Source organism: Mirounga leonina, unplaced genomic scaffold, assembly GCF_011800145.1.
Source record: "Mirounga leonina isolate KUSES-001 unplaced genomic scaffold, KU_Mleo_1.0 Mir_170, whole genome shotgun sequence".
NCBI classification, from domain to species: Eukaryota; Metazoa; Chordata; class Mammalia; order Carnivora; family Phocidae; genus Mirounga; species Mirounga leonina.
The window spans coordinates 16772597-16786878 of NW_023270433.1; the positions used below are offsets into that span (position 1 = coordinate 16772597).

Here is a 14282-nt window from a genome sequence, read left to right on the forward strand (position 1 = left end):
TCTTCCCATCCCCTGACATGTCTTGTTTTACTCCAGTCACTAACTGTCCCCTTTAACTGCCCTACCTGCAGGCTGCTTCCTCAATCTCTGTACTATTGACATTTAGGGCCAGATAGTCTTTGTTGTATCAAGCTGTCCTTTTCATGTAGGATGCTTACAGATTCCTTGACCTCTACCCACTAAATACCAGTAGCGCCCTCTCTCCGGTCATGACGACTGAAAATGTCCCCATTACCAAATGTCTTCTGTTGCGGGGGAGGGGAGCAAAATTGAGAACTGCTGTTTTAGGCTATCGTGAACAGCTACCTCGATGGTCTCCTTACTTCCATTCAGTGCAATCTTGCCAACTTATTGCTTAAAAAGAAAAAAAAAATCTGAGCAACATGAATGCCTAAAGAATGGTCATGCCTTTTGCAATATAGTTCTCATCTTGTTCTCCCTCAAGGTCCAGTGGACATTTCCAGTCGAGAGAGTGAGCCTGCAGTTGACTGGATGCTGTCTCAGTTGGGAGGCCTTATGCCATATATTTGCCACCTTGTTGTGTCCTCTCAAGCAAGTTTATGTTCTGAGCCTCACTTTTTCATCTGTGCATCAGGTATAATAATCTAACCAGTAGGGGCGCTAAGTACCAAACACTAATAACTAATATAGGGTGGAAAATGCTAAAGCTCCTTAAGTGAAGGTTCAGATGAAGCACCATGGGAGTTCAGAGGATGAAGAGATTTCTTCTGGCTGAGCCTAGAGAGGGGAGATCCCAGCAGAGTTTACCAAGGAAACTGCATTGACATTAGCTTTGAAGTCTGGTGGTATTTGGATGTGTAGATGAGGTGAGGGATAACAATGAGGGTGGCATTCCAAGCAGAAGAAATGACTTGGGTGAAAATATCAGGACATGTAATAGAAACAGTGAGGTCTGATATGTGGTTGGATACCTAGCACTGTGTGTGCTCTGTAGCGTAAGTGCTCATAGGGTTGGCGGCATGGGTGGGTGAAGCATGTATTTTGAGAAAGGTACCTCAAAAGCATATGTTTTGAGACCGGATTATCCAGAAAGGGTGGGGGCCTGATGGACGAGGACCTGTCAAACCACAGGACTTTCCAGCTTAGTCAGTGAGGAGGGTTTCTGTATCCAGCTGTGCCTGAGTCATGGGCAAGAAGAGGGACTGAGAACAGTAGGGGAGGGGACAAAGCCTGGTAGATCATCCGGAGTGTATTAAAATGATCACAATGAAAGAATGTGACAAGTGGGAGATAGGACAGTCATTGGGTGGAGAGAAAGGGAAGGTGGCAGAAGCTGTGTTGTAGATAACTGTCAGGGTTCACATGATTTCTCAGCAGCTTTGGGGGAATATGGGCTGCACATCCTGCCCCCAATACCATTTTAGAATGATCTGTGAACTTGGTCAAGTCACTTTTCTCTGAATCTCAGTTTTCCTTATCTGTAATACCAAAGGTCTGGATTAATTTCCAGTAATCCCTCCATCTTAAACATAGACTGAAAGGAGACTTCCCAGAGAACTTGGAGCCCTTACCCTCCTAGCTCCGTCGCTCGGCAAATGGTCAGGAGTACACCCAGTGGATCATCAGTCTTCAGCCATCCTGGGGCAGGCTGTCGAGACCAGACCCAAGTGATGAGAAGAGAAGGACATTACTTGGGAGAATATGCATGTTCACAGCTCTGAGGATTAAAGGCCCATGTTCTTATCACTGCTGAACAGAGTATTATAAATCCAGTCTTAGAATACCAAATCCCCTTGCAGCTTGGCCATTGTGAGGGAATATTAAAAAGGCTGGAGACAGAAATAATCAGTTTCCCAATGACACATTGTCAAATAAAGCATTTCTCACATTATTCCCCCCCCCCCCTTTTTTTTTCTTCCTCTGGCTCCTTCTCCCGTTCCTGGATAGTTAACATGAAAAAATAGATTAAAATGAGGCCGGGCTGAATGGAGTTCTAAGTTTGACTTTTCAGAAGGCTCTCTCAGTAGGGTAGTTTGGGGTACTTTCTATTTTTCATCTTTATATATTTTTCAGTGTTTGATATGGTGTCTGTAAGCAAATCAGCTGGAGGTACTAACATGGGGATGAAGGCAGAGCAGCAGGGAGGGTCCATGTGAGGTTTGATCAGGTGCCTTTGGATGCTGAGGTCAGAGCTGCTATGGGGACGGTATGATTTCTATTTCTCTGGCATGTCTGGTCAAGATTTTAGGCTCCTGGATATTTATTAAGCACCTTCTCTGGGCCAAGTACTGCATCTTAGGCTGAGTAAATGGTGGGGGTAGATGGCAGCTCAGGACCTAGAGTGGGAACACCGTCAACCAAATGACCATATTGTGGAAGTGCAGCAGATGGTTGAAAAACCACAGGGGCTGTGAGAGGAGATGTCACAGACCAGCCCCAACCTGAAGAGGCCAAGACTCCCTGAGGAAGTGATCTCCGAGCTGAGATGGTTGAGTGAGTTGAGATGAGCAAATGGAGGGGAGTGTATTAGGTTCCTAGGGCTGCCATAACAAATCACCACAGAGTGGGAGGTTTAAAACAACAGAAATTTATTCCCTCACAGTTCAGGAGGCCAGAAGTCCAAAATCAAGATGTCAGCGGGGTTTGCTCATTCTGGAGGCTGAGGGAGAATCTGTCCCATGCCTCCCAATTGCTTCTGTTGGTGGCGGGCAATCCTAGGCATTCCTTGGCTTGTGGATGCATCACTGCAATCTCTGTCTCTACCTTTACATGGCCTCCTTCTCCCCTCTCTCTGTGTGTGGCTGGCTGGCTGTTTGTCTGTGTCCTCTACTCTTCTTATGAGGACATCCATCATTGGATTTAGGGCCCACCCAATCCAGGATGACCTCATCTCAACCAGTTAAAACTGCAACAACCCTATTTCCAAATAAGATCACATTCTGAGGTTCTGGGTGGACCTGAATTTTGGGAGGGTCATTATTTAAACCATGAAGGGGTGAGAGCACCCTAGGCTGAGGGTGCAGCCAGGGTGGAAGAGCCCCAAGCATCACACTTTGGGGGAATGCTCATTGCTCATTGTGGCTCCAGGACAGGGTATGGGACTTGGGGGGAGCTGGGCCTGAGAAAGAAGCAGACACCTCCTCATGAAGGGCCTTGAGTGCCAGGCAAGGGGTCCCGACATTATTCTGAGGGCCTGGAGAGCCAAGAAAGGGTTTTGAGTAAGGGGGGCGGGTGCAAAAGGACTTGGTTTGGGATAGAGGAATAGAGAGGTTGATACTTGTTGAGTATTTCAGTGCCAGACCTTTTATTTTCTTGTTTAATCCTTGGCATGACTTTTCACATTGGGAACCATCAGAGCATTTTATAGATACGAGCCTGTATGCAGCCCAAGGAGGTAAAATATCACAGCCAGCTTGTCACACACAGCTCGGAGGGAATCCGGGATCCCCACATTGGTCTCTGAGCCCCCAGACACCTGCTTTCCCCATCGTGGCACTCTGCCCTTGACATCCCCACCCTCACCCTTGTCTGGCTCCATGGGGGGATCTGCTACTCACCGTCAGTAACAGAACAAGAGGAGTGGGCTGATCCTGCTCTAGAGAGACTTCTAGTAGGGAAGGTTCCATTAGGGACAGGGACGCCCGTTGCTCCTGCCGTCGTCTCTTTCCCACTTCCTCCCTGACAGCTTAGTGAAATCCTCAGATCTGTAAGAAAAAGGTAAAACTGATCACCCCAAGACCTGTGATGCTCACAGTCTCACACAAACCAACCCCTAAGTAACAGACTGGCATTTTTATTTCTGGAAATCGCTGCCACTTCTCCAACCTTGTTTGTCTTGGACTGTCCAAAAGTGAACACAGTCCAAATCGGATTTGGCATCAGGTCGACCCTGAGGCCAGCAGGGCCTTTGCTCACCACCCCTCCAGCCTTGACCTCTTCTTAACCTGCTTTCTAAAACTGCACAGCCTTTCCCTGTGTCCTTTCCTCCCTCCTTGGCTTGCTGTAGCCCTACAGTGTTTTCTTCACCTCCAGGGCTCATGTTGGCTCCCGGTGTGCAGACTCACTGGCTGGACACTCTGGCCCTCCTTACCTTCCTGGTGTCATCACCTGCTTTTCTGTTGGCTTGCTGTTGGTGGAGAAAGACCACCAAGAAATGGGGTACAGCTCTGTGTGTGTGGGCTAGCGCAGGAGCCTGGACCAAGGACCATCAGCAAGGATGCAGATGACAGTTTCTTCTTGCTTCTGAGTTAACGTGTCTGCTTTCTTAGGGTGGAATGTCCCACTAGGAATAGAGGTGGCTACATGGTTCTCTCGAGCCTGTGCACAGCACTTCTCAGTTTGTAAGGGCTATCCTGGCAGTGCTCAGATTTTCTTTGCCCAGCAACCGGGTATAACACATGAATGAGAGCTGATCATAAGTTTACCACGTACCAGGCACTGAGCGTAGCTCTCCACGGCCATGAGCCCATATCTAACCTCTCTCTGTATGGATGCTTGGGACCCAATCTTGTGGATGAGAAAATTGTGATTGGGAGATTCATTCCTTTGTCCAAGGTTGCCCAGCTTCTATGTGGTAGCATGAGAGTTGACGAAGTCTTTCTGACCCTTTGACTTTCTGTGCCCCCAACTATGCTCTACTGTTCCAAGTATTCCTAAGTCCAATTTACAGGCGAGTAAGTTGAGGGTCCATAGGAGCCATGCTGAAGCTAGTGCGAAGCTCAGCTGCACTACCTTGCATAATGGACCTCCTGGCTCTGTGCCTCAGTTTCCTTACTTCACATAGGACAAAGATACCTCACGTGCACAGTTGTAAAAAGGTAAATGACAGAACACCTGTGAGGTGTCTGGTCCGGATTAAGAAGGATTTGGGTCTCCGGACAAGTTTTGCAGAACAGGCATTGGGGTGCAGAAGGTCAGGCTGTTGATTCATTCATTCCTTCATTTGTTCATGTACATGAGATAGACCCTTGCTGAGGCTGATGATAGCAGCATAGCTAACAATCTGTGAGCGACGGCCGCATCCCCCACATGGCACCAAACACTACACACATCTTACTTAGCCTCACAGTGACCCGGTGAGCTGACACTGTGAATACTGCCCTTATTTAACCAATCACAAAGCCAAGGCTCTGAAAGGGAAAGTGACCTAGAAGGTCACGTAGCCTCTAAGGCGTAGAATCTGGACTAAAATCGTGTCACTCTGAGGCCAGCCCTTAGCCACTATGCCAGATACTGCTGGAGGGTGTCAGAGGCAAAGTGTGGGGCTTCCTGCCTTCCAGGAGCTGCTTATCTGGATTTAGGAGCTGATCCAGGATTGCAGGGGTGACCAGGGAGGGCAGTTTGGATGCAGTGCAGGCAGGGAGGGGCGGTCATGGGTGGAAGTGGGCAGTTTGGTTAGGCTTTATCTTTCCCAGGTCATTGTTAATCCTGGGATCTGGCCACAGGGTCCAACCCTCATAAACGGGGTGGGCGGGAGGGGCTGAGAATGAAGGGCCCTGGACCAGGCAGGGCCTGACCCTCACAGCCAGTGAAATGCCCAGAGGTGTGAAGATAGGCAAGGAGATTTCCCTAAGGATGTCAGTAACCAAAATGAAACACTTTGTGAAGAGCAGCTTTAAGCGTGCCCCTCGAATCCTGGATCTTTCCCATTTTCTCCTCTCCTCCCTGCGGTCTGTGGGAACCATCATGCTATGCAATGAAGCCTTGTGTTCAGATCCCTGCTTTACCACATCCTGGCCTTTTGTACACAGATGGACCTAGGATCAAAACCTGTGTGACTTCAAGCAAATTACTTAACCTCTCTGAACTGCCTTTTCCTCATCTCATCAAGAGAACAGACACTACAATCCCATCACATAGGGTTGTCATGAAGATCAAATAGCATGAAGTAGTAAGGAGAGGGCCTGCTATTGTTTTAGCAAGTGTTCTTCTGCCTCCTTTCTCTCTTCACTGTCCTTGCTGTTACCTCTTTCCTTTATACTCCTCCCTCCCTTCCTCTGTCTCCTCCCTTTCTTCTCTGTGGTGGAAAAACTGACAAGTAATACCCTGTCAAACGAGACTTCTAGACACAGAGCAATTGTTATTGTATGTTCTGTGGAGGGAAAAAAGGATCTGTTCTTGTTTTGGGGGGCTCTAAGGGTCAGGAACCATGCACACACACCCATTTTATATGTATTTGACAGAGTATACACACACACACACACACACAGAGAAATGCATGTACTTGTAGATTTACTTGGTTTGTATACTTGTTCTTCAGTTCTGACATCCAGAGGAAGCTTCCTGGGGATTCCACAGCAACTCACTCCTGAAGTCAAGGCAGGGCGGCTGGCCGTACCTGCATGCCTGGGGACCTCTTAGCCCATTTTCCCACCCACTCCGCACCTGCCATGGAGGTGATGAATTCCAGCTTACTGACCCGAGGGCCTTGCAAAAAGAACGTGACAGCTTTCTGGTGTAGGCAGCAGGATAGCAGATTATTTTAGTAATTTTAGCGTTCTTCCTGGCCTAAGGAGGTATGCCTAACAGAAGTCACAGCTAGAAACGAGGCTCAGCTTTTGCTCTGTTGCTCACCATGAGTTTCTGGGTCTCTCGATTTCAGCCCCCCACCCCCACCCCATAGAGAGCAATCCTTCCCAACCTTGGAGATTACCCCCAGGGACTCAACACAGCAACCTCCAGTCCCCCAACCACAAAGCACTGTCGGTAAGGGAGAAAAGCAAGGTAATTGAGGGGGGCTACTCGGTTCACTGAAGATGTTTCTGGCACAGAGTGAATAAAATGGAGCGAGGAGAATGCCTACCTATCAACTCCAGCCCTCGGCAGGTGCCATGGGGGATATAGACATGTTTGCAAGTAATCCTGCTCTTAAAGAACTCACAGAAAGGTTATTTCATGAGTCTCATGAATCATGTAACATTGTAAATTGTTCCAAGGTAAGGTATGGGAGGCAGACTCAATTGAATATTTGCCGGTGGGATGTATTAAAGAAAAATAAGCTTCAGTTTACCTTAATGTTCTTATTAAAAGAGCCCTAGAAAGCTTGCCTTTTTTTTTTATTTAGTCGTTTAACAAGTATTTATTTATTTATTTATTTTTAAAAAGATTTTATTTATTTATTTGACAGAGAGAGACAGTGAGAGAGGGAATACAAGAAGGGGGAGTGGGAGAGGGAGAAGCAGGCTTCCCGCTGAGCAGGGAGCCCGATGTGGGGCTAGATCCCAGGACCCTGGGATCATGACCTGAGCCGAAGGCAGATGCTTAATGACTGAGCCACCCAGGCCCCCCCTAACAAATATTTATGAAGCACCTATTTTGTCTCAGGCCCCCTATTGGAAGTCACATATTAGCAGACTAGTGTTTCTAGGACGCCTGGGTGGCTCAGTCGGTTAAGCGTCTGCCTTCAGCTCAGGTCATAATCCTGGGGTCCTGGGATCGAGCCCCTTGTCAGGCTCCCAGCTCAGTGGGGAGCCTGCTTCTCCCTTTCTCTCTCCCTCTGCCTCTCCCCCTGCTCATGCTCTCCCTTTCTCTTTCTCAAATAAATAAATAAAATCTTTAATTAAAAAAAAAAAGATTAGTGTTTCTGATAATGAAGGAAATACAGACTGTGCAGAAATTATGTTTGACCTTATAATGTTGTCTCATATTTGCAGCAGGTTGGAAAAAAGGCTACCATCTCTTGATCCCTCAGTGGGTTCATTCTAGAGATGAGGAAGCAAAGCTGAGAGAGCGTGAGCAAATGTCCTGGGGTCACTCAGCTGATGGGAGGCAGAGTCGAAATTCAGATACTCACCTGTGTGAAGCCATGGCCCTTAACTCTTCCAGCATTTAGTTGTCTGCATTGCTCTGACGTGACCATTATCCATCTCACTTGCTCCTCGTGGCAACCTAATGAAGAAGGGAGGGCAGGGATTCTTACTCATCCTTGTACACATGAAAAACAAGGCTCTGAGAAGTCAAGCAGTTGGCCCAAGGTCACACAGTTGGTTTGTGGGTGAGAAAGGTTTGGAAGCAGCATCTCTCTGGCTTTAAAGCTGCGGCTGTCAGTTCCTGAGTCTTTATGAGCCACACCCAGGGATCTGGGCTGGGTGTAGTGGACAGGAAACCCCCCTCTGGCACCCTAGCCCAAAGAACGGTGGCCCATTCGCTTGTCCTTCTTCCCTTCTGCTCCAGGGTGGCCTCATCGCGCTGCTGCTTCTGCTGCTGGTGTTCACTGTGGCTCTGTACGCCCAGCGGCGCTGGCAGAAGCGCCACCGAATCCCCCAGAAGAGCGCGAGCACGGAAGCCACTCATGAGATTCACTACATCCCGTCCGTGCTGCTGGGACCCCAGGCCCGGGAAAGCTTCCGTTCCTCTCGGCTGCAGGCTCACAATTCTGTCATTGGCGTGCCCATCCGGGAGACCCCCATTCTGGATGACTATGACTACGAAGAGGATGAGGACCTACCCCGGCGGGCCAACCACGTCTCCCGGGAGGATGAGTTTGGCAGCCAAGGGACGCACACCCTGGACAGTCTGGGCCGGCCTGGAGAAGAGAAGGGGGACTTTGAGAAGAAAGGTGAGTCTTCCTTGTTACATCCCACCTTCCAGGGGGCCTTTTGGGGAGCTGGGAAGAGGCAGGGAAGCTGGGCGGTTGGGGACACAGGTGGTGTCTTCTGGGCTAAGCCATTCTGGATTTATGGCCAGTCTCTCTGTTGGGTTATCAGAGTTTGTCCTCTCTAGCTCTTCGGTAGTGGTGGGAGAAAGAAGAAAAAAAAGCCAGTGTTCTTGGAGTTTTGAGGAGCATCAGAAGTTATGTAGTTCAATATCCCTGCATTATCTCTTGATTACCTCCCTCGATGGCCTTCTTACTACTCAGATGAGAGAATTTATCTCATTTTCAGACACTGCTGTTAGAAAGTTTTTCCATATATCTGTTTCCCTGGCCCTTCACATCCACAAAGAAAATGAATCTGATCTTCCTTCTCTAAGGCAGCTCTCGGAAAATTTGACAAGAGAAAAAAAAGACATCCTGTAACTTCTGGAAATCAACCTAAATAATCCCAGTTTCTTCAGCTAGACTCATGTGATGTAGTTTTCAGACATTTCACCATTCTGGCCACTGTCCTCTAGATGGAGAGTCTAATTTTTCATGTCTTAGAATGTAACACCAGAGCTAACACCCCTCTGCCTCAAGGTGGGAATGTTCCTGTGCTAAGCAAAATGGGACTTTCACCTCCCTTTTCCCAGCTGTTATGCTTCTATTGATGCAGCTTGAGAGCATGTTTCATGCCACGGTTGCTGGTTCCTATTGGGCTTTTTGATGACTGAAACCTCTCACCCTTTTCATATGGGCTGTTGCGGAGATCCGTTTCCCGGAAGTTGGTGGACAATGGATTATTTGGACATAAGCACAGAGTGTGTTCATATTTGTCTTTATTTATTTTTTTATTTTTTAAAGATTTTATTTATTTTTTTGACAGAGACACAGAGAGAGAGAGGGAACACAAGCAGGGGGAGTGGGAGAGGGAGAAGCAGGCTTCCCGCCGAGCAGGGAGCCCGATGCGGGGCTCGATCCCAGGACCTGGAATCATGACCTGAGCCGAAGGCAGACGCTTAACGACTGAGCCACCCAGGCGCCCTTTTTTTTTTTTTTAAAGATTTTATTTATTTATTTGAGAGAGAGAGAATGAGAGAGAGCAAGCACATGAGAGGGGGGAGGGTCAGAGGGAGAAGCAGGCTCCCCGCTGAGCAAGGAGCCCGATGCGGGACTCGATCCCGGGACTCCAGGATCATGACCTGAGCCGAAGGCAGTCGCTTAACCACTGAGCCACCCAGGCGCCCCATATATTTGTCTTTATTAAGTGTCTGTGGCACCAGCTTGTTCATAGATGGAATTTGGCTCTTGTCCTATAAATGCCGCAAAAAAAAAATATATATGCTTTTTCCTCCTCATTGTCTTTGGGATGTGGGTGAAAACGATGGGTTAAAGGCTTGGCCTGGAGACCCCCATTCTGACCCTGACCCGCTCCTTTTGTGAATTGAGAGAAACCCTTGCTGCTTGGGCCAGTCCTGGAGCTCTGAGCTCTACATCCTACTTCGCTGCTTCTGAGGTCCTTACTCTTGGACCAATCTTGGACCAATAAGGGGGTTTCTTAAAAGGAGACATTTTTGGGCGCCTGGGTGGCTCGGTCGGTTAAGCGTCTGCCTTCGGCTCAGGTCATGATCCTGGAGTCCCTGGATCGAGTCCCGCATCGGGCTCCCTGCTCGGCGGGGAGTCTGCTTCTCCCTCTGTCCCTCCCCCCTCTCGTGTGCTCTCTCTCTGTCTCAAATAAATAAATAAAAAATCTTTAAAAAAAAAAAAAAGGAGGCATTTTTGTCAAGCCTCGAAACCCGCAGAGGAGTGACAGTGAGACAGGCTACGTGCAGGTTTTGGAACCAGCTGGACCTGGGTTCAAGTCCTGCCTCCTTTATTTACTGGGTGATCTTGAAAAACAGGAATTCAACCCTCTGGGTCTCAGTTTCTTCACCAAAGGGTTCTGGAAGGATTCAATATAACAATAAAACGTGTGCAAAATGCCTGCCCGAGGTCTTCGTACGTGTCAGGTGTTGGATCCCCGAGAGCTGTGTTTGTAGACTTCAAGCCCCTGGTCTTAGCTGGGCTTCCTGAATGTCCTTAATCCACGTCCGGTATTCACCTCCAGTCTTCTTTTATGTTCCAGCCACCGTGGTCTGGGATATTTCCCTTGTCCTCCATGGTCACTCCTGTCTTTGAACTGTTGGTTTCTGGACATCCCTCCCCACCCCCGCTCCAGCCCAAGCAGTGGAGATGAGCAGATTGCACTGAACCCCACTCCTGGGTTCACTGGTGCCATGTCCTTGGGCAACCCTCTTCATCATCCCTGCAAGACCGTGCCTTCACCTCACCTGTTTTCATCTGACCCACAGTATTTTTTTTTTAATGTTCTGCCTCGGCTTTAAAACAAAGTAAAATTTGGGCGCCTGGGTGGCTCAGTTGGTTAAGCGACTGCCTTTGGCTCAGGTCATGATCCTGGAGTCCCTGGATCGAGTCCCGCATCGGGCTCCCTGCTCGGCAGGGAGTCTGCTTCTCCCTCTGACCCTCCCCCTTCTCATGTGCTCTCTCTCATTCTCTCTCTCTCAAATAAAGAAATAAAATCTTTAAAAAAAAAGCTTTAAAACAAAGTAAAATTTGAAATAACACAAAGCCCTTCACTTAGTCCTGGATCCAGCCCCGCTTAGATCCGATAAGAATGGAAGAGGGAGAAATCCAGGCAAGAGAAGTGGAGGACATGCTTGTCCTGACTCCACACAGGATTCTGGTCACCCTGACCATGGGGAGGTGGCTGCTATGGGCTGTTCTTGCAGCATTATGGTCCCTGAGCACCTGGTCCTCCTTGTGTAGACACGAGAGGGATGATTCCACTGGCAGATTGCAGAAGATTTCACAGCAGCTCAGCCCCGATGAGTGCTCTGTTGCCTCTATTGGAGCCTTGGGAGAGAACCATGAGGCGCTGTCTTTTGTGGGGTGACCTGGGACCGGCTATGGGTTTTGTCAAGAGGGGATAACTCTTCAGAGGCTGGGCAACCCATTGAAAAGTAATCCCACAGCCTTTTTGAAATTATATTGCCAAAAGCTAATCCCATCTGCACCTTTCCCACTTAGATTTTGCCTATCAATTCAAACTTTTTCTCCATTCTCAAGCTCCGTCAGCCTGCTTTTCAGCTTGGACTTGCAAATAATAGAGGGGACACTCAGGAGAGCGGAGGGAGAAAATTCCATTACCAAGGGGCCACTGCTTGGGTTTCCAGACCCCAAGAGCATTGTCCTGAGCAGGTTTGACATGCAGCTGATACACACCTGTGTGGCCAGACCCTTTGTTAAATACTGAACTTCTTCTGTGTCTGTTGCTAAGTAGCTCGCTGTCCTGAGCTCTCCCAGTGCCTTCCTGCTTCCTGGCCATCCCAGCCCCTCCCCAAGAAGCCTCCTGAAACTACCACTCTCTAGGAACAAGGTGGCTTTAGGATACTTCTCCAGGATTATGGCTGGCATCTTGTCTTACTAGTTGGTGCCTATGCCTTAGAAGTTCTCAGGTATTTTGAATGTCACTGCTGAATATCACCTTAGCACATTGCTGTGGATTTTAGCATGCCAGTATATGAATGCTCGGTGCTGTGTTTGGTACATAACAGAAACCTGATGCATTTTAATTCCAATTCTCCTTATCCATCCTTAAATTTATGTTTCCCTTCCCTGAATATTGTGCATGAAAGCTCGAGGAAATTAAAATAACAAATTTATCACTTTATCAAGGGAAAGCGTGGGGGATGGCTGAATGGATTGGCTTTTCTTACTTCTGTTTTATTATTGTGAAAAAAAAATGCATGCTGTTTGTAATTGAAGGAAGAGAAGGAAGGAGAGAATGGGAAATAGAAACAGAGACAGAGACCTTTATTTAGCTATCTATCTGCTGTTCTGGGAGCTTTCCATGAATTATGTCATTTACACCTCACAATAACCCTGTGAGTTGGGTACTAATTCTGTTCCCACTCTACAGTGCAAGAGACTAAGGCAAAGAGGGGCTGAGTAACCTGTCCAGGGTCACACAGCTGGGAAGTGGCTGAGCCAGGTCGCATCTCCAGCACAAGAGCGGTCACAGTAGGGGCAGAGTTGGGCAGTGAACAGCCCACCCCACACTGCATGTCATGGTCTGGGGAAGGCACCGAGCTCGTACAATCGCAGGGATAGCTAAAGCATAGCAACCATGAACTTGCTTTATCCACAAATTGGGGAAGAAAAATAGGTAATTAACATCTGTTCTCAGAGGCAGGAAGCTGCTACACAATAATTCTGAGCTTCTAAATTGGCTTCTAGAAGGGACTTTGCAACAGGGAGACCCGTTTTGTTTTTAGTGTTTTGAGGGGTCCCCAAGAGTATAAGAGAGTTGTGTTGGTGTCAACAGAGCATTCTAGGGTGATAGAAACCCGGAAAGCTGTTTATTAACTCACCTTTCTGACACCCCCGGTGAATGCCATGTAAATGTCATCATTGTGTAGCGCTTTCTAAAATTTCAGAGCTCTTTGTACGCAGTACCTCATTCAAATGCCTTGGTGTTCAAATTTCTTCACACAGAGGCTCTAGCCTAAGCTTCTAGCCCTCTCTGCTTCAGCCCTGCACAGCCATTTCCTCTTCCAGCCACATCAGTCTTCCTGGCATCCCCCTAACACCTTATCTTCACAAGTCTTCAATTCTATGCCTGTCCTCATTCATCCATTCTTCCCGCTGCAGCAGCTCAGTTATGGTCTTAGTGCTTTCATGCTGAAAGTTTTTCCAGGGCTCTCACTCCTGTTGACCTCAGCCCCTATACTCTAGTCAGTGGCCTCCTCTCTGTTCTTCATGCTTGCCGAGCTGCTTTCACCACAGGCCCTTTGCATATGCCACGATTATCTTTGCCTGGAAAAATCCCCCTCTTTCTTTCCTCAGTCTGTCATGGCTGACTCCTTCTGGTCATTCTGGCGTCAGCTTAAATCCCACCTCATCAGACAAAGCTCTTTTCTCTATGTGAGCTCTGTTCTTTTACCTTCTATCAACTCCCCTGTTTATTTTTTAAAATTATTTATATTTATTTATTAAATATTTTAATTTTCTCAACAGATTCAGAGTTCCATGAGATCACAGACCAGGTCCGTTTGGTTTGTTCTGTGCCTACTGGAGCATCTGACATGTAATAGGTGTTGGGTCAGTAGATGGAGGAATGAATAAATTAATGAACGGAGAGATGGCTATCTCCGTGCCTCTCCACAAACTGGTAACTCTGCATGGACTCCTTACTAACCTTTTTCTGAACCAGACAAACCTTGTTTAGTATTTTTTTTTTTTAATTATGTATTTATTTTGACAGAGAGAGGTGGCAGGGAGGGGGAGAGGGAGAGGGACAAGTAGACTCAGCACTGAGCCCAGAGCCCGAAGTGGGGCTCAATCCCATGACCCTGAGACCATGACCTGAGCCAAAACCAAGAGTTGGATGCTCAACCAATTGAGCCACCCAGGCACCCCTGTTTAGCATTTTAAATCAATGTCCCACCCATCTCATAAGGAAGAAATTACCTTTATTGAAATTTGGAGATCATCTCAGCTATACAAACTAAAAGTAGTGAAGCCAGAATTTGAACCCAGCAAACCCCAGCCTGCTCTGAAGACAACACCACATGCATTAATCCTGTCCATTTATTTGAGCAGGAGAGGCAAGGCCTGGGCTTAGATGCTAGCAAGCCAAGTCTCTTAGAGCTGTGTTTATCAAAAATATTGAACACTAGCCACAGGG

The 14282-nt window shown here is 47.8% G+C and overlaps 1 protein-coding gene across 3 annotated transcripts in view; it reads left to right on the top strand.

Moving 5' to 3' along the window:
* ASTN2 (astrotactin 2) overlaps positions 1–14282 on the top strand; it is an 868677-nt gene that overhangs the window by 188496 nt on the left and 665899 nt on the right. For all 3 annotated transcript variants that reach the window (XM_035015962.1, XM_035015963.1, XM_035015965.1), the window contains exon 3: positions 8134–8518. In XM_035015962.1, the coding sequence (XP_034871853.1) occupies positions 8134–8518 (385 nt within the window). The remainder of the gene's footprint in view (positions 1–8133; positions 8519–14282) is intronic.